Here is a 25,103-nt window from a genome sequence, read left to right as displayed (position 1 = left end):
TTCCATAGCCAGTAAGTGAAATGAATGGGAACCCGTATGTGTGTGTGCTCAGTTAACAGGAGCAAGGGGCAAGAACAGATTGCATGTCCAAAGAAGCACAGGACTCCCACTAAGTATAAATTATCACTGCGAATATTAAAAATAACATGAACTACCAAACCTTGGCTTGATTTTGAAACTGATAAAATCAGAATGAAGATGGAAGGATGTCAAGAAGGGGAGAATATTGAGAGGAAATACAGTACTAAAACGATTATTGCCTAGTAATTATTGCTTAATTAATTGTTCTTATACTTTTAAACTGTTGTTCATTCTGGGGTCCTTTCATGAATAAGGGTCTCCCAGTCAATTAAGGTTGAGATCTCGGATTTACGTATGGTAATTTTTAGCCTAAGTAAAAAAAAAAGCATTGAAATCTTTTCATTTTAATTTAATGTCCTCTTAGTAGCGTTAGTAAACTGGAAACTTGTGAAGCAGCGTGTCCAAAACGTTTGGAAAGGCCAGTCCAGTGAGCATGATGTTTCAGCGGTGGGTAGTGTATTTCTGGCCTAAGAGCCATGAAACCACCATTGGCCAGAACAATCCATAGATCTCAATTCTGTTCAAACCCATTGAAACATGCAGATCAATTTAACACACTGCTGCTTTACCTTAGAAAAAAGGTAAAAAATCTATTTGAAATCCAATATATTACTGGGTGAGGTTCCATATATACTGTGAACTTTTAAAAACGCAACAAACACTTTTCATTTCAAAACTCATTTGTTGTGTTTTTATTACCTCTCAGTATATTTTGTTATATTTTCCTATATATGTATATTTTGAGTGGGTGATATAAATAGCTCAGGTATGGATACTAAATGAGAGCACACAAAAATCACAAGGGATTGTTTTTCTGTACCAGAAAACAACCTGCCTTTTTTCTCCATGTGGGACTTAACAACATAATGTTATGTTAACATAACAGATTTACAGAGTGATTTTGTCAGAATAATGCTCAGATAATGTCTGTAGTCATTTTTAGTGAGATATCAAAATCTGGGGGGGGGGGGGCACAACTGTGTTATCCAAGCTGCTCTGTGTCCCAGCGTCTCTTGAAGTCACTGGAGAAAGGTCTTCCTTCAGTGCTCAATATGAAGAAATCCGCCGAGTTTGAGTTCAACTGCAAATTAAGACAGAGGTTTGTCCTTTACGACACACCCATGCATGATCTGTTAAAGAAAGTCTAATTCTGTAGACAGGAGAATCATGGGATTGAGTCAGAGTGATGGCACTGACTGCTGCGGAAACTGTGAGCATGAGCGATGTACAGGAATGATGATGGATGGAAGCTGGAGATGGAGAATTGGAAAGGAAGGTCTGTCTCTGGCCAGAGAAAATGCAGAGAGAGAGAAAAGATGAGCCGAGAGGTGCTCAAGAGGCCAGACATTTATATATAGGATAGCAGAAGCAGAATTAGTATTTGTGCCCCTTCCAAACTTCTTTTTAAAAATTTCATATAGGGTACAACATGTAATTGTAGACTTGACCAGGGTGTGAGCGATTAAAAGAATGACAACAGACATTGGAATTAAACTGTTGTCACAATAAACTGAGATGTTTAACCTGTTTTCTTTGCTCTGTAATCACTGTATCAAAACTAAAATTTTAGGATGCTCATTGGCAGCCACATGTTGTCTCTTCATGGGAATTTTCCTATTCAGCTAAATGCACACTTGCTGTGTCTCCTGTCTAGTTCTCTTTGTGTGATTTCAAGGCTTTCACTGGCTTGTCTGTTTCTCTTCAGGAGATTCCTCCTCTGGGAGACTTTATCGTCTTATTTCACCTGGCAGCCTGCAATGTCAATTCCTCTCATCGATTTTCTCTGTCTTTTTGTTTCTGCTGATTGACGGGCCTTACTGGAGAGAGATGTGAGGGCTCATTAAGCTGACAGGTCACTCCAGATCTCACTCACAGTGATAGTTAAATGGCTATTGGGCAACACATCAGTAAGTCTTTCACAGGCGGTGGATAAGCCAGGGGATGGAAGAGAGTTGGTGAACCTGTTCCAGAACAGAAACAAATCTGTAGTTTCACCAACATCAGTGCAGCGAAAGAAAAAAAAAACACAATCAATACTGCAGTGTAGCTGGGATGCTTTTTGAGGATTAAAACGTTTCTGTTACCTTGTATCAGCTTGTCTAATGCAATAAAGCAATCTCAGGAGGTCCCAAAAGTAATTTAGTTTGCATACATTGAAAGTCCACTTCTGTAGACAAATGTTAAAAACACATTCTGCAGCACATGAGTTTTAGAAAAATGACTTTCTACAGCTGTATATATCATTCCGAGTTAATAACTTTTTGAAAGATATGAATGAATTATGTATTCATTAATTATTTAACCAAAAACAAATTCTTCATAGTATATTAATAATAGTTCAAATTTATTCATAAGTATTTTTCAAGAAACCCAAAGCACTTACTTATGGTAAAACACAAACAAAATAACTCTGACAGAACACCATTTCAGTCTAAGGTGCACTTTATCACAAAGTGTGTTTGCACACTGTACTTAACATTGGTGTTCAAAACCTAACTTAACAGAGCTGAAAATTTGCATAGCCTTTTATTACCTTGACAAAGACATTAAGGTTTTTCATACATAGTCTAATAATCGACTCAGGAGGTATGTTTTAACACGGCCTGTAGTCACGTTTCTTCTCTATTGAAAAGTGAGTGCACCCCACGAAGTCTTCAGTTTTATTGACACAGTAATGACACCTTGTTTTTGTGCAGCACATTTTTACTGCAATAGGGCTACTCTATCTCCTGCTGCAGTGCAGCGCGCTCTGGGGTGGCAGTAGATCACTATGTAGCAGTTTAGGTGGAAAGTGAAAATTACTGAGCTGTTGAAACTAGATGGATGAGATACGGCTGGCCAGACAGTCTAGAATGGAGCCTAGGCACTGCTCTATAGCTGGCATCTCTTCTCTAGTGAATAAAGTCATGCAATTCTTACTTACCACAACTGGTCAATACATATTCTGAAAATAATGATATTCTAAAAAATAATCAATATAATAAAAAAAATAACAAATACACAATAATAACTATTTTTTAAGGTATAAATACCACATTCAAAGCAGACACGTTGTGTGTTCAGGTCCCAGCTGTAGACTCTGCTGTTGTACCCTTGAGTACAGTAGCGAGCTGTATACTGTATGCGGGGACCAGCTGGCCTGGGGGTGATCCCTGTGATGGCACACCTCAGGGGAATCATGTGCTCTCTAGTCTGCTTAACGCTACAGAAACCAGCATAAGCTCTTATGGCTCTGGTCTGGACTTTACTTTTTTACATACTGTTGGTGCTTACAATCCTATATGGTCTATTTTAGCAAAAGTAACATGGGGAGCTGTGGATAGGGTGATCATACATCCTGCTTTTAAGGGGGCTAGTCTATCTTTAACTTGTACTGCACATGCAAGTGAGGGGCTGCTTGCTCTGTCTCCGAACACATTATGTGTTGTATCTGGCAGTGCTTGTTTCTGACCATGTAGGCTTCCTCACATCCCCTTCTTATCCAACAGCGTCTCCTAATGGAGATGGTGGTTCAGTCAGGTCGCTCCCCCAGGAGTCAAAGGTTGAAGTCCTGCAGTAAGACAAATGGTAAATCTGTAAAAACAAACACAAATTTGGCACACGTACTGATGGGGCTGTGGATCCCATTAGGGAAGACAGGTGTGTTCTTTTATATCATACAAGTGGATGATGATGTTAGTGCCAAGTGGTAATATGATCGCCATCTGTCTTGTCCCCCATTTGTAAGCAATTAGTTACTTAATTTGTAAAAATTTGTAAGAGTGAATCAGTTTCAGTTCCATGATACATTGTTTTTACTGTATAGTTGTTTGAATGAGCTAAATTACTTTATAGGCCCCCTGTATATTTATAGGGTAAAGTCACAGGTTTGCACAAGGCATGTAAAACACACCAGGGTCTGGGCTTTGATCTCCACCTGATTCACCCTATTTTAGTTTCCTCATGGTAAACAACCACAGTTGAGATGAGACCTAACAGGATTCGAGATCTACAAGGGTATTTACAGTATACTGTATGTACAGGTATAAATGGGATTTTGTCTGCCTAATGCATTGTTGAATTAAATCTAACTGGGCATCAGTGATTTCAACATGTTATGTAATGTTCTCTGAGTTCCAGGTTTGCCACATTAATTACATCAGGGTATTCAATTTATGTTTCCAAACAGTTGCCAGAGTGAAGCGAAGTCGGAAGAAATGGAATCAATCCAATAGGCAATGTGCTTCAGATGAAGGGGAATTCCCTTGTTAATTCCCCTTCATCTGCAAATTTACTTAATTTACAGTTAAGTAAATTGTTAAACTTTAGTCACTTTCCTTCACTCGAGAGGAGTAGCTCCCAGCAGGTGAGGAGTGACAGTAACCTCACCTAATATAGTCCCGGGTGAAAGAGAAAGGCTGCGATTTCTCCCTGATGTTTGAGGGTCGAGGGCCAGTGAAAAGGCTGGCCAAACCTGTGGCAGGAGTAGCCAGTTTGCTCTTCCAGATCCCCATCTTGGGCGGCGGGGGGGCTGGTGGGAAAGGTCTGGGCACAGAGACGTCCTGCTCACTCCTGTTCAGGGCAGAGCTGACCAGTATAACTCATGTAAACACTGTTACTCTGTGCAATTTGTGTCCACTGTCAGTTTAAAGATCAAATACAAAGCTGGCAATCTGTGCAATTTGTAGTCTCTTATATTGAATTATGCTACCATACACAGAGTATGCCCTTTTTCATTTTGTGCCTAGGTGCATAAACCTTCCTGCCTTGCAGAGAAGTTGAATATTAATACCACTCACAACAAAAACTTTTATTTATATAAAATTTATTTTAATAGAGCTCTTTTTTGGCCCCAGTTTCTACCCTGCTGCAATTCCAGAGAGATGAATTCTTCTTGTTTTATTACATTATATCCCTGGGGGCTCCCCTGTAAAGCAATTTTTTAAAGCGGTGTGCATTTTTTTACTAGACAAATCAAATCCTGCCGTGTTGAAGAAAAAATAAAACCAGATGAGCCTTTTCTTCTCAGCTTAGCCTGCTTTCTTTTGGAAACATCCACATCAGGTGATTAATCATTAGGGGTTGAGAGGGGTTGAGATTGAATACAGGATGAGGAAATCGCTCTGGTTCTCCTAGATCTGCAGTATTTAAAATGAGGCAGGATAGTTTCAGGTGAAACTGAATTGACAGTTTGATATTTATCTCAGCTCCTTTCTTAATGCATAGAATACCCATTTGTTTGTCCCACTAGTCTCACCAGTCACGAGGACAGCCAGGTCGGTTGCATATCCAGCTAGTACTGGGATCCTGTCTACCTGTGACCCATCCATTTCAAGAATCATGTCTACTGCCAGCTCCTGAAACAGGACGGATACTTAAAATATATTGGCTAATAATACAATGATATTATTGCACTGTATATTATATGGTACTGTATATTTACTATAATAATACGGAATCAGGATATATTCAAACCAACCTACTATAGGGCTTAAATCTCATTATTTTTAATTGTGCCAATTACTTTGAGTGTTTATGGTGTGAATTTTGAAAACAAAGCTGTTGCTTACCAATTCCAGCTGCAACTTTGTTGTAATTTTTCTTGCCTCCTTCTTGACCCTTTAAGGCCTACAAATCTCACAGTTCCATTCTGGCTCTCTGCAAAGCCCGGGGATAACAGCTGCACCTGTTTGTGTCGGTATTTCTTGTTTGCACTTCAGTAATGGCGTTGTGTTCCTGATCATTGAAAACTAGGGAGCCTGAAACGGAAAGCAAATGCATTAACCTAGCGCTCTGACTGGATCATTTATCTTTGCGACATAGGACGCTCTCTGAACACATCCCGAAGCTTGCTTTTCAGGTGGACTCTCACACAGCATTAATGGCCACACAGCAGTTCGTCATTGCAGAGGAATTTTTCCATTGGAGAAATGCAGGAGCAAGTGATTATTCTAACAAAAAGAGCTGATTTGCACAAGAGTATTTGTTAAAAAGCCACAGCATGCATGTCTGTTATTTTCTGTGTTTTCTCTCTTCTCTTTTCAACATGGAATAAACCTATTACTTATTCCTTTGCAGATTATGCATGATGACGGGGCTACCCACCTGAACTGTTATTTTCTGTTCCATTTTGATTTCATTCAAGCTCATTACTTCTATTATCAATATTTTTGTGCAATGAAATACAGTGTTTCAGGTCAGCTGTGGTGCTGGAGACCCAGTATTGTGTAGGTTTTATAGCTCACCTGCATTTTTCTCAGTCTGAGGCCAGGAGTGGCCAACTGGGTTAATTAGTGCCAGCCAGATGTACAGGTTTTAATTCCATAAAATCTTTGAATGTCTTAATTGAACACCTTTGCTGCCAAACTGGTCAAAGTAAAACAAAATGCTTCCAGTAAAATTATTTTGTTTTAATTTACCAGTGGAAAAGAACGATTGAAGGGTGACTGCTGCAGTATGTCCTGCTGGTCTGTGGCTGTCTGTCCTTTAGTGTGTTGCCCTTCCTGTGGTACTTGATTATGGACCTGCCTTCTGTCTGTGACGCAGGGCCTGTGGCGGTGATCAGCGGGGAGGAAGACTCCGCCAGCCCTCTTCATCATGTCAATCATGGAATCATCACCCCCTGTACCCTGGACGCCGGGCCTGATGCCGTAGTCATCGGAATGACCCGCATCCCAGTCATCGAGAACCCACAGTACTTCAGGCATGGGCACAACTGCAACAAGACCGCCACCTGTGAGTACCATGTTTATTGTAGTCTTTTATGGGCACATTCGTGTTATTTTGCTCTCTTTTACTCAGAAATTTAATTTGTATTTAATCTCCTCAAGTGAACAAGAAATATGTCAGCTTCTATCAATATGAAGTTAATCTGCAAACGAGTGTCTCCTATGATGTTCTATTTATGCAGTAATCATCAGACATATCATGCAGTATATATAAAAATAATCTATAGAAGTATCGTTGGTTGAAGGGGCCTGATTGCGCTATCAGTTAAACTCCTTGTTTCTTTAGACTCAGTTATTAAGTGTTTGTTTTTGTTCATCTGGAACAGACCTGAGGGAAAAGCTTTCTCTTGCTGAAGGCTGGCATCAGACAGACTCAGTTTCTTCTGCTGAACTAGCGCTTCAGGGTAGTTCTTCCTTCTGAGGGGCTGTATTTGCTTAGTGCTTCAGAAATGTGTTGCGCACTCTTTTACAACCAGCTGCTGATGAGAGTGTTTTGGTTTTATGTCCATCTTGGGCTTTCAGTTAAACTAACCGATTTCACTTTTTTTTGTCAATGTCAAAGATATAACAGAAATATACAGTATATATATTAATAATAATATATTTAGTAATATATAAATATATATATAGAATATAGTGTACAGTAAATATACAGTGTATATTCGTAGTTCAAGTAGGGAGCTGCGTCACCATGCGTAGGCTGCAAAGGAACAAGTAAAGGTTTATTCCATGCTGAAAAGAGAAGAAAAAAACTATTTCAGCTGTGTAGCCTTCTTTGGGTATGTGTATGTTCATATACTGTACAGTATATAGAGTATGTATTGCAAGAACAAAAATATTGGATTCAAGATTCAGTGTCTGGTAAGCTTCTTCAGGTCTTGATAAAGCATTAAATTGTTAATCAGCCAATTAACCTATTAAATAACTAAAGGGTTAACTAAAGGGATTGGAATCTAGCAGCAAATTAATTTTATTCTTCCAGATTAAATACAAAAGGTGCTATATAAATAGAAAAGTGATTGTTAGATCAATTTTAACTGATTTATTTATTGATTGTACCATGTCACAGCCCTTTATATGATAGCATCTTTAACCTTTCATTAAAATTTTAACATTTTAATGCCATAAATGTCATTTTGCAGAGTTTGTTGAATTACCTTACATTAGGTTCTGGTGCTGAACTAATTTAACCTGTCCTTGTTTTTTTAGTTGTACAGTTAATTGATTGCCTTTAAGAAATGTAGAAGTACAGTACAGTAACTCCTAATGTTAGCATCCCTTGTCAGTTTTTACTTCACACAAACAAAAGAGTGCTAAATTTTAGTCTGAAGCTTAATGCCTGAAAATAAATATCCTGTACTGTGCAATGTGTGTCAATTCTCAATATATATTTTTTTCCTTTCCAAGTGACCAATTCTAAAGCCATTCACTTAATAAACATAATGTTGACACAAGGAATTCAGGAGTCAATCACATTGAATTCTTCCGCTGGAATTGCCTTCCATTTTGCCTGCTCCACTCTACTTAGTTGTAAATAATTTGCAGACTCTAAGAATCATATTGCAAATATTTGATGGCAATTGGATGCTGGTACCAACTTCTCTACATCGAACTCTGATGTACAGGGTGATGTACACCCTCTGACTATAGTATGCTTGTACTTGGGATTTTTGGCTCTAAGGATGAAGTGAGTGATTCTAGCCTTATGCATTGACTTTTTTAGACTCTCAGATCTCTAGTTTCAAGTTCTTTTTATTGAATTTGCCAAGCTCTCAAAATCAAGAGTTATATATTGATTCTGTACACTCCTTGATGTTACTGCACTGACTTCCAAGTACAGAATTCTGTTTTCTAGGTCTCTGATCCCTATGGAGATCTTCGTTTTGAATAGACACGGACTGCCCTTGTAAAAGGAAATAAAATGAAATTCTGATGATTCGAGGCTGTCAGCAATGAAACTGCATTGCCCACCACTCATGTGATCATTTCTGACAGGGGATTTTTCTCTTGTGTTCTTGAGTGGTAGTACAGTAGGTGTTGGCATACACACGCTGTAATCAGACAAACACAGAACTGGGGATACAATCACAGGTGCATAGAGAGTGAGAAAAACTGTCTCTCAACAGAAAATTAAAAGTATTGATCTGGTTAGTACTCGCTGAGTTTTCAGGAAGTAGGTCTTGGTTATTGTATTTATTCTTTAGATTATTTTGTAAAGTTTTCGATGGTTGAGTGAAAGAGAGACATACAGTACTGTAGCTTCATGGCAGGTTCTCTTTTTAGAATCTGACTTCCTGTGTGGTACTGTATAAACTTATCAGGTGGCAACATCCATGCTTGTTAGACCCGGTCTGATCTCCTGGAAGTAGACTATATACAGTATGTTCAGTATATTTTTTCCATCTGTGCATGTCTACATCAGTCACTTAGCCACTCTAGGATTTGTAGATTTCTAGACACATTTTTTGAGGTTGGATAAAGCAGGGATCAGTTTAAAGAGCCTAATTGTGCGCACATTGCCATGAAGATTCTACAACAAAAGAGAATGATGAAGCCAAAGGCAGAAGACATCGATTTCCTTTGTACCATTAAAGCAATACACCATCAAATAAACCTTTTGGCTGTAAGAGTATGAGAATTTATCAGGTAACCTGGGTGATTTGTCATACAGCATAGTCCGCTTTCTGTATAAAAAACAGTGTATAGTGAAGTAACTGCTGCCCCTAAAAAGAAAATGGTTTTATTTTTTTATTGCTGCAACTCACACATACAGTAGTTGCCCCATTGGTGAGTATCTCCTCTGTCACATCTGCATCTCTGCTGCAATATGTGGGACACCAGCTGTCAAACGGCTCCTGGGCAGCTGGCCGCCCGAACCTGTTTCAATAGGCACATACAGGAAAGCCTGCATGCCGATAGAGCTACTGTCCTGAAAGAGGGATGCAATGAGCAGAAAGAAAATCACATTTAGCACTAATAAATAAATTACTAGCATTATACATTATGAATTGCATGAATTTTTAATGCCAAGCAGTTGATTTATAATCCACACGCCTGTGCTCTGCAGATCTGATCAGGAACTAATAAATAAATGACAGGGGTCGCGTATTAAACTTCTCCTTCATTTTCATGCACCTGGAATTCAAATGAGGTGGAACCAAGAGTTTAATACAGCAATTGTGGAAGGGAGTGCTAGGCTCTCCGAGTCTAATAGGGCAAAACCCAGAGGGAATGGTGTGCTGGCAGGTGCCGTCTCCCCATTGTACCTGCATTAGGGCAGAAGACCTCTGGGAGAAAAACCTCTGACTACTTTCTGATTTGTTATGCAGATTAGGCTGTGCACAGTGTGCAGAGTTCACCTTTCTGCCAAATCAAGACACTGGCATTGTTGTGACTGTGATTAATGACATCAGAAAGCACGTTTTCTAGCACTTGACTCTTATTCAGGCCAGCATCTACACATTAAGCCTTGCTAATTGCCATGTTGCCTCATCTAATCTGTGATGAAATGTGCTGCCCTCATGTCTTATGTTTAGTGGCCACAAGCTGCGCATCTCTAGAGTTCTCACGCATTTCAAGTGTACAAGTGAATATAATTAAAATTTGTTTACCTGTCCTTTATCAATTACATTCTAAAATATTAAAATCTCTGTTGACTTCTGTGAACAGCCATCTTCAAGGGATACTATACCAAGACAGGTCAATGTCTGGGAGCTTCCTTGATTAATGTGGAGGATTGGGTGCTCTGCAATGTTGTCTTGAAAATGTGTTGCAACGTAGGCTGAAATGAATGAATAATACCAACATTTAATTGTTTGTTCTATAAATTGCCTGGATTAACATTTTCACCTGCTCACAGATCGTGAATCTATCTTTTGATGCCTGAGTTCTGTCCCAGGCATCATCATTTTTTCTGAATTAAGATGTTTTTTCCCCTCAAATTGAACAAGATAACCATAAATTCCTCCAGTTATACCACAACATTTTTAGGCAGTGTCTTGCTTTTTTCATATATACATCAGAAAGACTCAAACTATGTTCCTAATGATAGAGAGGTCTTGTATTTTCACACTTCCAAACACAATTTAATCAAAATGTAATCATCTCTGAACAATGCATAATCATAATTCAATTATTGACCACAATATCCTGTAATTTTCTTCATTTATTGTGACTACAACAGCAAACTGAGTGTGACACTGCAGGAACAAAGTATTCTAAAAAGTTTGATATTCAGCCAACAAAAATTCATGGACCAGTCCATCTCTTTTCCAGCCTGTGACTTGAATTATCCTACAGTACATGATATCATTATGTAGTCTGTGTAATTTAGTCAGGGCTCTATTTTATTCTCATCCTGAACTAATCAACGGGCTGAGAGAAAACAGGAGGCATCTTTACTTATCCATTTTAAAAATGTGTCTCCCTTCAAAGAACATTAAACGATTGATGAGATTTATATATATATTAAAAATAGAGCCGTGAGAGACAGTGAGATTCTACAGTCAATTGGCCATTGTCTTCTGTGAAATTTACTGTGAAATTATGAATTTTGGTTTCAGTTCTGAGCTGAATATTTAAACAAGCTTGATTACTGCCAGGAAGTTTCGGTGGGAGTGCTGAATTCCACCCAGCAGTCTTAATGGACAGTGCAGGTCAGTAAGGAGAATACTTGTTTGGAAATCCCTGCTAAGTGCATTTTAGAAAGGACTTAGTTTAAATTTAATTAGTTAGGTGCTTGACCTCTTTTTGTACTATGTAAATTTGTCTGTAGCCATTCACCACTTCATACTGTACATTATGAGCTACACAGTGCCCATGTCCAAGAGTTAGAACCGATTGGATGTACAATGCATCTCTCTCAACACTTTCCCAGGATTTGGTGTTAGAAATAAACTGCATTGCAAGAGAATTGTCTTTTTTCATGAAGACTCCATTTCCCCCAGGTTCTTCTCTTCCTGCCAGGCTGCAGCGATCGCGATGTCTAGCTCAGTGCGAGCAAGCCTGCAATTCCAATAGTGACAGCTGCACTGATTCCTCACTCAAAGAAAACTCTGCTGTAAATGGGGAGGGCCTTGCAGACACCGAAGGCATGGCAGTGCACATGCATTTCACTCTCCTGTTCAGTGCTATAGAGCTCTTTTGTGAGCTGTGGGCTTGCAGAGGGAAAGAAAAGGCCTGACAATGTGCATTTTGCGGGGCATATGTAGTCTCCATGTCTACTGAATTTAGGTTTCAGACCATTAAATTATCAATTGTATTAAAAAAGCTGATATATGTTTTTAATGAAACTGTACATTACTTCACTGAATTGTGAGTAACTAGACTGCTGCAAAATTACAGCACAGAAGTGAAGGTACCACATCAGTAACTCACAGATGATGTTATTTACATTTCAAAATCATAAGCACATATGAATTGTTGTTGATTTTTCAACTACTGTTTTGTTCCTTGGGGTGCAAAATAATGATGAGCTCATGTTAATATTTCTTAACAGTGTCAGGTGCTTAGCGATAGGCATTTGTGTTGAGTTGAATTTGTCAAAACGAGTTGATGTGGAATCTTTATAAGTAGCCATTCAGAAATATACCATAATAATGGTGATGGATATGGCCATGTGCCATTTGAGAAATGAAGTATGTCTGGCTGTTTATCAACGTTATTGCAGGCAGTTAGTCTATGACACATGTTGCTTAGAGAATGAGATGTACTGCCTAAATAATCAGCAGTCTAGTCCATTAAGACCTGGAAACTGTCAGGGACAGGACATGCCCTAGAAAACAGAGGTTCCGCCACACCAGTTCAGCACCATCACATCCAGGTCATCCATTCCTGCACCATTTTTTCCAACACAGAAATTCCAGGAAGAAACATCTTGAGTATCAGCGATATAGCTTAACTCCTAAAAAAAAAGTGGGCTGGTTTTGAGTGGGTTTGTGTGGTAGGAAATGGTTATTTCCATGTCTGTCTTATATTGCATTCTGATTGGGAATTTAAAAATTATGGTTCACAAAGGGAAAGTTAGTTACCTTTAGATGCCCAGAGGCTGCTCGTGTGTAACAGCATGACAATTGAGAGAAGAAATTGCTATCTTCTATGGGAAGCCTTGAATGCGGTGAGGTGTTACCAAAGACCGTTTCGTCTGAAACAGACCTGATGGATGCAGGAACATAACTTATGTCACATTGTTTATGGTGGGGTAAGGAGGGGGAAAAATTTTTGCACTTTTGAGATCTTTGAGCTTTTCCATTAAGCCAGTTTTCTCAATTTGAAAAAGTGATGTTTTTCCAGCAGGATTGCAAACCATTATGTGTATTATAAATACATTATTTTAACAATGTACTGTATTTAGCTTGAACTAAGGGAAATAGTTTCAGCTCTCCACGTTTTCTCTCCTCTTTGCATTTTCCCCCACTATCTTTCACTAAATGATAGGCATCTTGCAGAAATTTAGATATGAAATGAGAATTACATACAAGATAAGGAAAGAAAGAGATTTTATATGTATTAACTGTCAGTGAAGTCCTTTTAAGGTTTCAAATCAACATACATTAAGTGAATAGGCACTCTAGGGTGCATCGGACAATAATCAATTATCTTATGATCATAAAATTAAATAGTTTGAAATCAGGAGGGAGTTGATATATTCTGCCAGTTGACAGCTTCTTTGCCACAGAATTTTCAGTGAAGTTTTGATCACAAGAAAATGTCTTCTTCTTTCTGTTTTTTGCCTTTCCTGTTCTATGTCAGCACAAAACAGCACAGGTATTAGCGTTGAAGACAGATTTCCACTTGTGGCAATTTCAAAATCAAACTGATTATGGTGTTTTGTCTTGAGTTACCAACAGTTTTAAACACAGTTTGTTTATTGAAAAAAAGACCTGTGAATATCCTTTGCTATATTAAGCATGCATTTTAAGCATGGGAGTATGGATGTACTGTAAGTGGGGAATAAAGAAAATAAAAATGGCTTATTATTCCCCTGAATTGACATAATTAGTAAAAGTGTAATAAGCTCACACAAAGCAGCTTTTAAACAAGTTAGGCTAGTGGGGTATAAAAGATACTTAAAATATAACACATTATATACTTAAAAACAGAAAAGGATAATTGTAATGCCATTAATAGATAAAAGCCCTATGTTAGGTTTCACATCATCCCAAGACTTAAACATCTTTGGGAAAAAAAGTTATCTGCTTATTAAAACCAGTAAATACCGTAAACACTACTGTATTAAACTGTTGCTTTTAGCTTTCTATACTGTACAAGTAAGTTTGTTTTTATCCTTATTTTACTGTACCAGAATTATGCTGTATTTTGAAAGACTACAGTATGTCTTATATTTTGAAATGTATTCTGCAGATTATGCTATGGTGAATACAGTATGACTGTACTGTAATTTAATTATTTTAAATGTCAAATTTAAATGTCTGCTGTATGTACTGCATGGCAGCTGGTTGCACTGCTGTAGCATGATAGCAAACATGCACCGACTACTTTGAGGATTTTGGAAAATAAATGCTTCCATAATCTAACTCACTATGCAGCCCTCGCCATCACATTCCTTGAATTCCTTGCACTGTCAGTTTTCTGATGCACAGTAGCTTACCTTAACAGTAGTTGAGGAAACAGAAATTAATTTCTTTTATGAAGATTTACCAATATTAATAAATATGTATGTGCCTTATTCCCATAACAATGATATGTATAGCATTTGCAAAATTATTTATTTCATGATACAGTGCTTTTATAATGTATTTCTGAATTGAGCACAGAGATCTTAACAACCAGCATGCTCATTTTAAGAGGCATTTCTCTGGACTTCCTTGAAATTGGAAATCATGCCATGTGTATCTGTAGCCACTCTTATGTCTTTTTTCAATAATATTCCTGCCATTCACATTAAAGCACTGGTGTTATTTCCCCACAGGGATCAGTTACATCTGCTTACACTTCTTACAACAACATATCCTCTTGTGGTTTAGTGTAAAAACACCCAAACCACATTCATGATGAGAATGGGCTATTCAGTCTAATATGCTTGTTAGGTTATTAGTAGCTAACTGATCTCAAATTCTCAAAGCTGACTTTTCAAGACGCATCCCAGAAAATTCACTTCAAAACACAATCAGCACATCACCATTTTTTAAGAAATCAAATTAAAATGTTTTGGGAAATAAATCAAATTATGTGAGAATGTGTGTAGTACAGTATTGCACAAATAACGAGTACTTGGAAAAACTTAAATCTGAATTATGTTCTCCTTAAATAAGCATGGAAATAGAAAAGATCAATTCCATTTCAATTGTGTTGAGCCAGTCTAAAAAGTACAGTATATACTGTAATAATGAGATTACACATAATATTGACCTTTCACATGTTTACACGAAAACAATGAGCTCAGCGAGGCATTGTGTTCATTGAAGAGCTTCTGCAATCACAGCATTTTAAAGGATCCTCAGTGGAAACTGAGTTTCTCTGAGCTTGTTGGAATTTGACCTGCTCCATGGTTAGAACACACCCTCTCATTTTAGTCAGGTGTAGGTCATAAACACTGGACTGCTGCGGAGTCTTGTCAATAACAAAAAGTGTGATAATAAAACATGCTTTGCAATCAACTGTTTTTTTCCTTATGAACAAAGCGCAACATTCATGGGAAATGAGCTCTTATTAGAGTGATAAAGGAGAATTACAAAGAACAGTTCCCTGGCCTAATGACAGATACATATCTCGCTGACTCTATTATGTCTTCAAGCGAGCTTTTTGTTTCATCACTCAGCTTGCTGTTTTAATTAAAAATTTGTCACAATCTGCTAGTCCGAATTAGTAGTTTTGATTTTTTTTTCTCTAAAATGTAGTCTTTTTGTAAAAAGTGTATTAATAACTGGAACAATGAAATTCTGACAGCCAGCAGAGACCTCCCTTTGTCCACGTTCCTATTTTAATTAAAAACTTTCTAAAGTGATATTTGGAAAAGCAACAGAGACATCAGGCAGAGCTGAGCAATACTAGAACAGTCTGAATAGAGCTTGATTCTAAACTTTGGACAAAAACTGGAACCCTTTGATATTGAAGGATGTATTGTCTGAAGATAATGTCAAGGAATTGTTGTCAAAGTGTTGTTATCTTGAGGGATGTATGAATCACATAGAGAAAACATTCCATTAAGCAGTCTGATAAATGTTTCTTTCTCTGGAAGAAAGCGATTATTCTTCATTTTACAGAATCTTTTTTTCTCTATGACTTAGACTCCATAGTAAAATAGCATCTCATAAGAACAGTTACAGGCCAGAGGAGGCCATTTGGCCCATTTGGACTGTTTGTTAATAGCTAATTGATCCAAAGATATAATCCAGTCATTTGCTGAAAGAAACTAGCTTGAACAACGTGGCTGGGAAGCTTGTCCAGAATCCCACAGTGTGCTGGGTGAAGCAGTGCCTGCTCTCAGTTCCAAATGCACTGCCAGTGGAGATGAACATCAGTACTGTAAGTACTGTATATGGGGGATGGTTTTGGATTGATAGTTTAATTTTGAGGCTAACACTGACTATTTTTTAAAAAGAGCAACAATTATATTTTTTCTTATGGAAGCTTATGCATTTTAAGGTTAACTATTTATTGTTAATCATGTTTTATCATTTTTTTATTGAATCTGTGTTAACTTTTACCCTGATCTGCTGGTGAGGGAATCAGGATCCGAGGAGTTAGAGCAAACTGGGGAGTCTTGTCAAACCAAGTCTATGTCAGAAAGTCATCGGTGCTGATCTTCTGGCCCTGCCCCAGGCCTATCAGTTACAAGAGTAAGACATGTTCCATCCTACAGGACTCTTCACTCCCTTTGTTTAATGAATTCTAATGACTCCTTACAGAATGCAGATACAGATTTCTTAATTAAAAAAAAAACACGTTTAAGTTTTCATTTATACCTGTGGCTATGACCTTGCTTAACGGATGAATTTTTTGTACATACTATATGTAATATTTGTCTGTGTGTTTTCTTTATAGTGTCTGCTGCTGTAAAAATATGCTCCCTGGGGTTAATAAAGACAGAATCACTCTCTCTACCACTTACTGGAATACATAAGAAGCTTTATAAAAACTTTTTATGAATGGTAAAATATTGCATAGCCCAATATGTGCAATACTAACGAGACCTAGTTACTTGATGTTAAGAGCAGGCAATACACCTGTTGAGTGACTCTGACAGTGGTGGTCCTTTATTTACACTAGTTCAAGTACAGTGGGCAACCATGTCAGCATGTGTAAGCTGCTAAGGAACAGGTGTGTCATCTTCAAGTGTGAACCTGAAAAAGGCTTCACAGCTGAAACATTGTTTCATCTTTTCTCTATTCCTTTTAACGTGGAAGCTTTCCTTTATTTATACTATGAGAGATGTATGACAACTGGACGAGAGAGAAGTTCTGCTTCTCCAGGATCTGAAGACATTGTTTCCCTGCTGACGTTTAATATATATATATATGTACTACAGTACATGTCCTTGTTGCAGTGTTTAGTTTTTTTAAAGGAGAATTTACATGCCGTTATTGGGTGTCTCAATATAAATTCACATAGAATTGACCTACTGTACAGTATGTTTTAAAGATGATCTCTGAGAAAATAGTGGTGTCTTTCTGCTGGTCCAAAGGCCTGTCATGATAAAGATTATTTCCAAACTACTCTGTTACAATTTCCTGAATCCATACACAGTTTTCTAACATTACAGGATCATAATGCAATGGGTATAGACCCAGAAAAAAATAAGTTGAAGTAATGCAATGCAATTACCTATGCAGTAAGCATACAGAAGTGTATTGAATTCAGCAAAAGTTGGTTGTGCTCAATAACTGTAGTGTTGGTGATGATAAAGTGTAGGAAGAAATTAAGCAAGATTGATTGTACAATTCAGAGGTGTCACACAGGGGTGTGATATTGTGTAGGTCTACTTGTATGGTTCCACCATAACAGAGGGGAGCAACAGGATATCACCCCTGGTCAGCAGTACAGTATGTGACAGAGGTAGCTGTTAGAGACAGAGCACTAGTGATAGGATAAGGAAGGGTGATGGAAAGATATGTAGACAAGACCAATCTAGAACTGAAAAGTACATCTTCTTAGATGAAATGTGAACATATTAGACACCTACAACAAAGGAGACATATTGTACAAGATGCCCTACATACTGTACAACAGATTGCTCGGTTTCTGTTTTTACAAAATGCGGAATTCTGTCACAGTCATGCACCAGTCAATGCAAATTTACTCAAAATAAAGTAAAATATAGAAGTGGGTGCTACCTCATAATGGCAAAATTAGACACTTAAAGCTTACAAAACCAGAAAGGGATGAAATTGCTGTGCAATGAGAGTTGCAACGGTTTCCTTGACAACTCTGATGGCATCCCAGCCTGCACAGATTGTACTGCCAAGGAAAGCAGTGATGTCCCCTGTCCTACTTCCTGGGGGGTTCAAATGACTTGAAGAGGTGAAGAGAAAATGAATGACATTGAACCACTGGATATTGCCTTTTAATCCTCAGGCTTCAGAGAAAACCATCTCTGTAAATAGGATGCAGAGTTCAGGGCTTCTTACGTGACGAGGAGCTGAAGGTTAAGGCAACACATCCTTGTTTTTGAGACAGCAGGTGCATGGATAATAGTTTGTGCTGAGGGTGGAGATGGGACAGGGATGGGACCAACAGACCACTTAATGAGAGAATAAGTGAATATAAATGAGAAATTTAGCAGCAGGCACTGCTGTATGCAGCAGCTCTACATGTCTCTGATAGAAGGTCACAGCCCCCCCTCTCTGCCTGGCCCATAAGTACAAACAAAAGTTGAATAATGAAAATAATAATGTTGGAAGTGGAGATGTTAAATTGTCAGGAGATAGTGTTATTAAAGCCCTGTCACAGTTTCAGAGCCATATTAAAGGAGCTGTACAGCCTGCTTCACAACAAGTGCCTCTGGACACTGTGGAGGAATCACTGTGTTGAGGAATGAAGAGTGTGACATTTTCCCAGTGCAGAGAAAGTGAGCTCAAAAGACAATTATAAATTAAAAAATAAATCCTTCATTTCATGGTATAGAATGTTTGAAGAAAAAAATAAACTTATAAAAAATGAGCAATGGTATCAGATGGAACCTTAAAGACCAGTCACCAGTCTTCACAAAAATTATGTAGAATTTTTTCAAATTGATCAATTTGTCCCAGGTTTTTATCCAACCTAGTAAGCACCAAGGACAAGGCCTACAAGCATTTTGAGCCTAATCACATGCCTGAAAATAGAAAATGTGACCTCTGAAGACAAAAAATGATTTTTACCTGCTGTTTTTTATGTTTGTCTGCTGAGTGGACACATTAAGAGATAAGAGAAATTTCACTGTTCACACTCAAAGCCAAGGAGGTTAGCTTCAATTTAAGACCTGAACCAGGCTCCTCCTATGGTCTGCTGCAGAGATATACAGTAATGAAATATATAAGGGGAGAAAATTCCAGGCGGAAATTGGCTATAGGGGTCTAGAACAATAAAGCATTAAAATGTGTGCTGTTCCCAGGGTTGTTCCCAGTTTGTAAGCACACTCGTGTCTGAGTTGTACTCTGCTCCAAAGTGCTGTATACTCTGCATTGTGCTCAGCTCGGAAGAATGCTCTGAGTTACTGTCCTTTTGCAACACTACAGTATATTTGCCATCCTGCTTTCAAAACTGTAGTCTGTACCATTGATTCTACACTTTTCACTATATTTTCAAGCATGCAGTTGACCTTTCCATGTGCTGTCGAGATGATCAGCTGCTACCGGAATGTGTCTAACAAATCCAAACTCCTTTTATCATATGAAAAGGGACTTTCTAATTACAGTGCCCTCTGTAGCGGTCGTTACACGGTCATTACACGAACGTTACACGTTGCTAGCTGACCTTGTCCTTCTTTCCATGGCTCTCTTTTGCTCCCAGTGTGCAAATGCGGCTGCACTCCTTTATCAGTAACGCTTGTTACAAAGCGTATTACTACCTGATTAAAATCCTATTACTAATCCTAATTAATCATCACAAGGCACATATTAAAAATGTCTTCTTAAATGATTGTTACGATACTGGAGCCCGGGGAGCCTATATATCAAAATTAAATCGCTTCCCTCTTAACCCTTTCTGTGCAGTCCATTAAGCTTTTCACCTCAAAGTTAAAGTGTAGGTGCATGTCAGTGGCTCAGATTAATTTGTAATAATAAATAGTTTTGAGGCCAACATGCATTAATACAACTTTATGATGAATTAACACATTCAGATTCATCATTCAAACAGTAGGTTGATAGAAGCTTTGAAATGTTACCAGTTGAAGCAGTGTCACATCACACTTTTGTTCATCTGTGTGAAATTCATGAAGACAAAAATAAATCAAAACCATGAAACCTAATTTTTCATCCTAATCAAAAAACACCTTTAGATGTCAATTTTTATCTTTTCTTTTCCTTGAGCACCTATTTCATAATATTGCTAACAGTTATAAATTGAGCTGTTCATTTTAACAGCTTCTTTTTATGTTATTTTGGGATATTCACAGTGTCTCACCGTGTGTGTGTTGGTAATTCTTATGAAATCCTGAAGAATGTGACATCTCAGGATCTGTTTTTGCAACACGAGTGTGACATGAGAGAAACAAAGCTTCAGATTTAAAAGCTGTGTCAAATAGAACAACAACAGCAACAGAAACAACAAAGATCTCTATGCACTTTTTCTCACTATTTAACAAGATGAAAAGAAGCCCCTGTCTAAATGCAGAAACTCAAAAAAGTGCACAGTGCATTGTCAGGATAGCACAAGACATAGCACAAATCTATATATAGTATTGTTGAAACAAAGACTTACATTCACTAATTACTTGCAGAGAAAAGAGCAAAAGCATGATTTGTTGTGAAATTTTAACATTACCAGCTGGAGAAAAAAAGCACTCAATTGAGCTGCCTTGCTTGTCTTTGCATAGTGTGAGGTGATGTAACATATTCCTGTGAGCCTGAACACAACGGAGCTCCTTCTTGCTTTTTGTTTGGCAGTGATGTGTCCACAGTTTGACCAGAGAAATGAAGTACAGTAGAATATTCTAGCAGTACTCTTATTAATAGCAGTTAACCACAGTGCGATGCATATTGTCAGATTTCCCCTCACCTGTAAGATATTACATCAGACTCTAACTCTTGATTCAAAGCTTTCTTAAAGTTTTATACCAGACCTAACCTCTTTCCTTTTACTTTAGATGTAAGCTACTTTCCTGATGATTATTTTATCTGATGATGTCACAGTTTTCTTAGCCTTTTAGCTACAGTATATGTCCATCATTTCCATCAGAGAACACATTTTTATTACTGTATTTTATTACATTTATTTATTTTTCCTTAGGCTTTGACATACTGGTGTGTCTCTGTCTGTCATGCTTTAGAACGGTGACTCTCAAACCGGGTCCTGGTGCACCACTGTGTCTGTGTGTGGATTTGAATTCACTTAGGATCTTTATCACTGGTGCTAGTTAGTGCCTGTAACTCACCTGCTTGCTGGTTTAAACTTTTTCCTGTACTCAGTTCTTTATAAATATCCCAGTTAAAGAACAATATTTCCAACAACTTCAGCACACACAATATCTTGTCTCTCCTTAGCTTGCTTCCTTATTTCTGACTGAACAGTTCTTAATAGGTGAGCAGTTGATGATGAAGAGACACAGTTCAGACTGACACTGTATCAGACGTACAGTACCACAGCAAGTCTGTGTTTTTTCTTCTTCAAGTCCAATCGGTTATATATCAACTAGCATAGCTGAATGAGGGCAGTCCAGAAACACACTTATTATCACATGGTTCATACCAATTACAGATCTCATTTTGCTTTTTTTAAGAGCTGAAAGCAAAGTTAACATGAGGCGTCAAAAAACTGAAATAAAATAGCCTGCCATTAAGATAGATCCAAAACCAGCATTCACAGAGGTACTCCAGGACCAGAATTGAGAACCACAGTTTTCGTACAAGAAGCTGAGAAACCTGCCATGATACTTCAGTGTCCCTAGCTTTCCTAGTCTAGTCAGTGCTCAGAATCCTTACTCTTACACAGAAATAGGGTAACCCATGGCAAGGACTTTAAGGACAACTAGTTGTCTCATTTGTCTGTCTCTGTAGCAAAACAAAAGAAGGTTAATTGTAGAAAAATTTATTTGCAGTAGGAATGTTAGGGGAGCAAAGCCCAACACAGTCTCTTGTGACACTCCATGGTTCCACAGCTGGTGGATTAAAGAAAATGCACAAAACATGCTCTATAAATAAGTAAAATGCCATTAGATGTTATTACACATTTAAAGAATGTGAGAGAAGAGGCTTTATGGAATGCATCATTTTTGCATTGTCTACTAAATAACCAAAGGGATAATTGTTGACTTTGAAAAGTGCAAATGTAGTGAGACAAGACAGGTAGGGAAAGAAGATGTGGACATATTCACGTCACTTTGGCATGCAATCAGAAATGCATCCTGACTCTTGCAGACACAGAGGGTCTTGGAGTAGGGTATCTGCTGAGGAAGCACTTAACAACAAAAGTAGCATTAAAATGACTTAGCTTTGGCCCATATCCACCCACAGCAGAGCCTGTGCTAAATTTTTCTGGGCTCTGGTACATGTTGTCATTCAGGGTCCTCTGTCTGGTTCGTTCTCTTGTGCTTTTTGGGGGGATCATATCAGTATAGTTTTCACTTCTGGAAACAGGGTCACTGTGGTGCATTTTCTGCTTTCTCTGGGAAGCAGGTCAAGACACGTCCACTGAGTATCCCCTGAAGGCTTAGCCCTTCTCCCAGTGTTCCTGCTGACAGACTGCGGCTTTCTAATTCTCATAGCAGGAAGGTTTCAATAAAGGTGGTTCTGTAGCAGAGGGAAAGGCAGAGCAAACAGACAGTTCAAGCTTTCTCTGTTGTTAAACACCTTCTACCTTTTAAATGTCATAACAGTGTAAAATCTTCTGTGGTATTGTGACAGTAATTCTAAAATCGGCTAATTCATCTGTTTCACTGCTACAGGGAAGCTGTGCTTTGTGTCAGATTTGAGTGTGGAAAATGAATGCAGGCTTGCTGTATTTTGAAAGCTAAGGGGGAAGCAAACAGTTCAATCTCAAGAGACATATCAAGGAGGTAAACAGTTATAGTACTTAATAGTGAGGTGGCCATGGCTCGGCACTGAGTCAGCTTCAGCTGTATTGTTCTAATCAATCATCTGAACACTTGCTCCAGAGGTCATTCAATTTCGAATCACAAATCCTCTTGAAAAGTACCAAAAGTAACTTCCACTGAGCAGTGAATTTGCTCCACATTGCCTGCGCTGTTTGCAATTGGCAATCATTAGGCTCCTTTAATACCTCAGTTTTGGCATTATCAGTTATTTGGCTCACAGCTACTACCCTCATGTGCTAGCATGGGACATACTGAGACCTCAAAGATAGAGTACATACTCTTCGATTCCTGGACTCTGTCAGTTTGGTTGTACCTACTTACAAACCAGCTTACCTTCTGTAGATTCAGGCTGCAAAGCTACAATATTAAAGATTGCTTCATTAACAGAATACACTTTGTATGGTTTAAGCAAAAGATAAATGAATCCTGGAATTAATAAAAAAGAAATGGGCATCATTCTGTCAAATTTATGTAACCACAGATAAATATACAAAAAAAACCAGTAAAAGCACATTTAAAGTGTTCTGTGGAATGACACTGATATTTTTATATACAGTATACTAGTGTATACTATGACATACAGTATAGCATTTGAATCTTTCTCTGCAAAAATAAATATGCTTTCATTGAATGTTGTCATTTGGCATTTCTGGAGAAGGTATGTGCAACATGTGTAAGAAAAAGTAGACCAAGCTGATGGCAAAGAACCTTCTGAACTGTATTAATAGACCTGATTATAAACCTCCACAAAAAAGCTTGAACATTCATTGATCTCCTAAAGCATGTGCTTTTCAAATACTTTACTCTTAAAGCAAGTGAGAGTTCAGGTATTCAAGCCTGCAGCTCTCTAACAATGTCTTCGCATGTCATCATTTCACAGATATTCCAACACTATGTGCATTTTAAAAAGTGACAAACTACAATAAAAGGAAATAAATTACATTGAATGTATTGACACTAATATCTGGTACTAATATCTATCCCACCTGATAACCCAATTCAACAAAAATGAACTTGCAAATGTTTTTGATAATCGCAAAGGTAGTTATCTCGGAGTTTTACATCATAATTTAAAATAGCAACTGAATGTACACTTCTGTCATATAAAGATTAAAAATCCTTTTGCCTTGTTACAACTTGTGTAACCTTGGCAGCAAATTTTCAAAAGAAACATCAGAGTTCATCCATATTTTTAACCCCTAAAACCACAGTATTAATTATTTTTATAACTTGGAAAAAACAGTTTTCATTTCATTAGCAAATTGCATTAATTTATATGGATTTTTCTCATATAAATACTGTATGCTTTAGACATTGCATTCTCCTACTTAAAAGCAAAAGAGTAGAAGTAAAGACTAATTGATGCACTTTATCCCTCATTTCTACTAATCATGCCTTGGAGAGATGGAACTACTGTGCTGTGTGTCTACTTCTGTAAAGTACTTCTGTACTTTGGCAATGCCTGACAACAATGATGAGGTGATCTGTAATCAGGCAATGAGTGAAGGGTGTTCAGTGGGTTTTCAGTCAAGGGATTGTTGCTGGAAAATAAACCAGCTTTACATGTAGTTGGCGTACAAGATGGCAGTAGATCTGATCTGTTAAGTGTTAGGCATGACTCCATGAGGACTCAAACTCACACTTCCTGAAGGCAGAGCTGATGTTCTGAGTACAATTTGCCACAATGAGCCTGCTGTGTTGTAATAACAGAAATGCTGGGCAACAATTTGCTATTGGCAGGTGAATCTGTGGTTTTGATTGACCCATGTGGAGATTTCCTGCTCTGTTACTCGGTTATGTGCTGGGCACACTGCACTTGTGAGCAGGTGTGGCTTGGTTAGGTTCACCCAAGGATGTGTGGTGTTTCCTGCATCAGGGTTTCTGTCCCCCAAACAAACTGTGCCCTCTCAAGCTTTTCAAAAAACAGTTTTTACACATCAGTGCTCTCCATTTAAACCCTGTTCTTTATTTAGGGCATTGTGATTGCCATATTGTGTTGCTGCAGTATAGTTCCGTTACTTTCTGGTGCAGTCTACATCCCTAGCCTATCACAGGATTACCATGTTTTTGACATTCAGAGTATCAATAGTGAACCTTAGAATTTTCCATTGCCTCCATTA

The 25,103-nt window shown here is 38.0% G+C and overlaps 1 protein-coding gene across 1 annotated transcript in view; it reads left to right on the top strand.

Moving 5' to 3' along the window:
- Positions 1-25,103, top strand: part of LOC148831493 (NT-3 growth factor receptor-like) — a 138,412-nt gene that overhangs the window by 72,851 nt on the left and 40,458 nt on the right. The window contains exon 8 of the mRNA XM_088920031.1: positions 6,607-6,795. Within this exon, the coding sequence (XP_088776157.1) occupies positions 6,607-6,795 (189 nt within the window). The remainder of the gene's footprint in view (positions 1-6,606; positions 6,796-25,103) is intronic.

Source organism: Atractosteus spatula, chromosome 7, assembly GCF_055471065.1.
Source record: "Atractosteus spatula isolate fAtrSpa1 chromosome 7, fAtrSpa1.hap1, whole genome shotgun sequence".
Taxonomy (NCBI): Eukaryota; Metazoa; Chordata; class Actinopteri; order Semionotiformes; family Lepisosteidae; genus Atractosteus; species Atractosteus spatula.
Note: the sequence above shows the minus strand (reverse complement) of the source record. Positions and strands in the feature narration are given on the sequence as shown.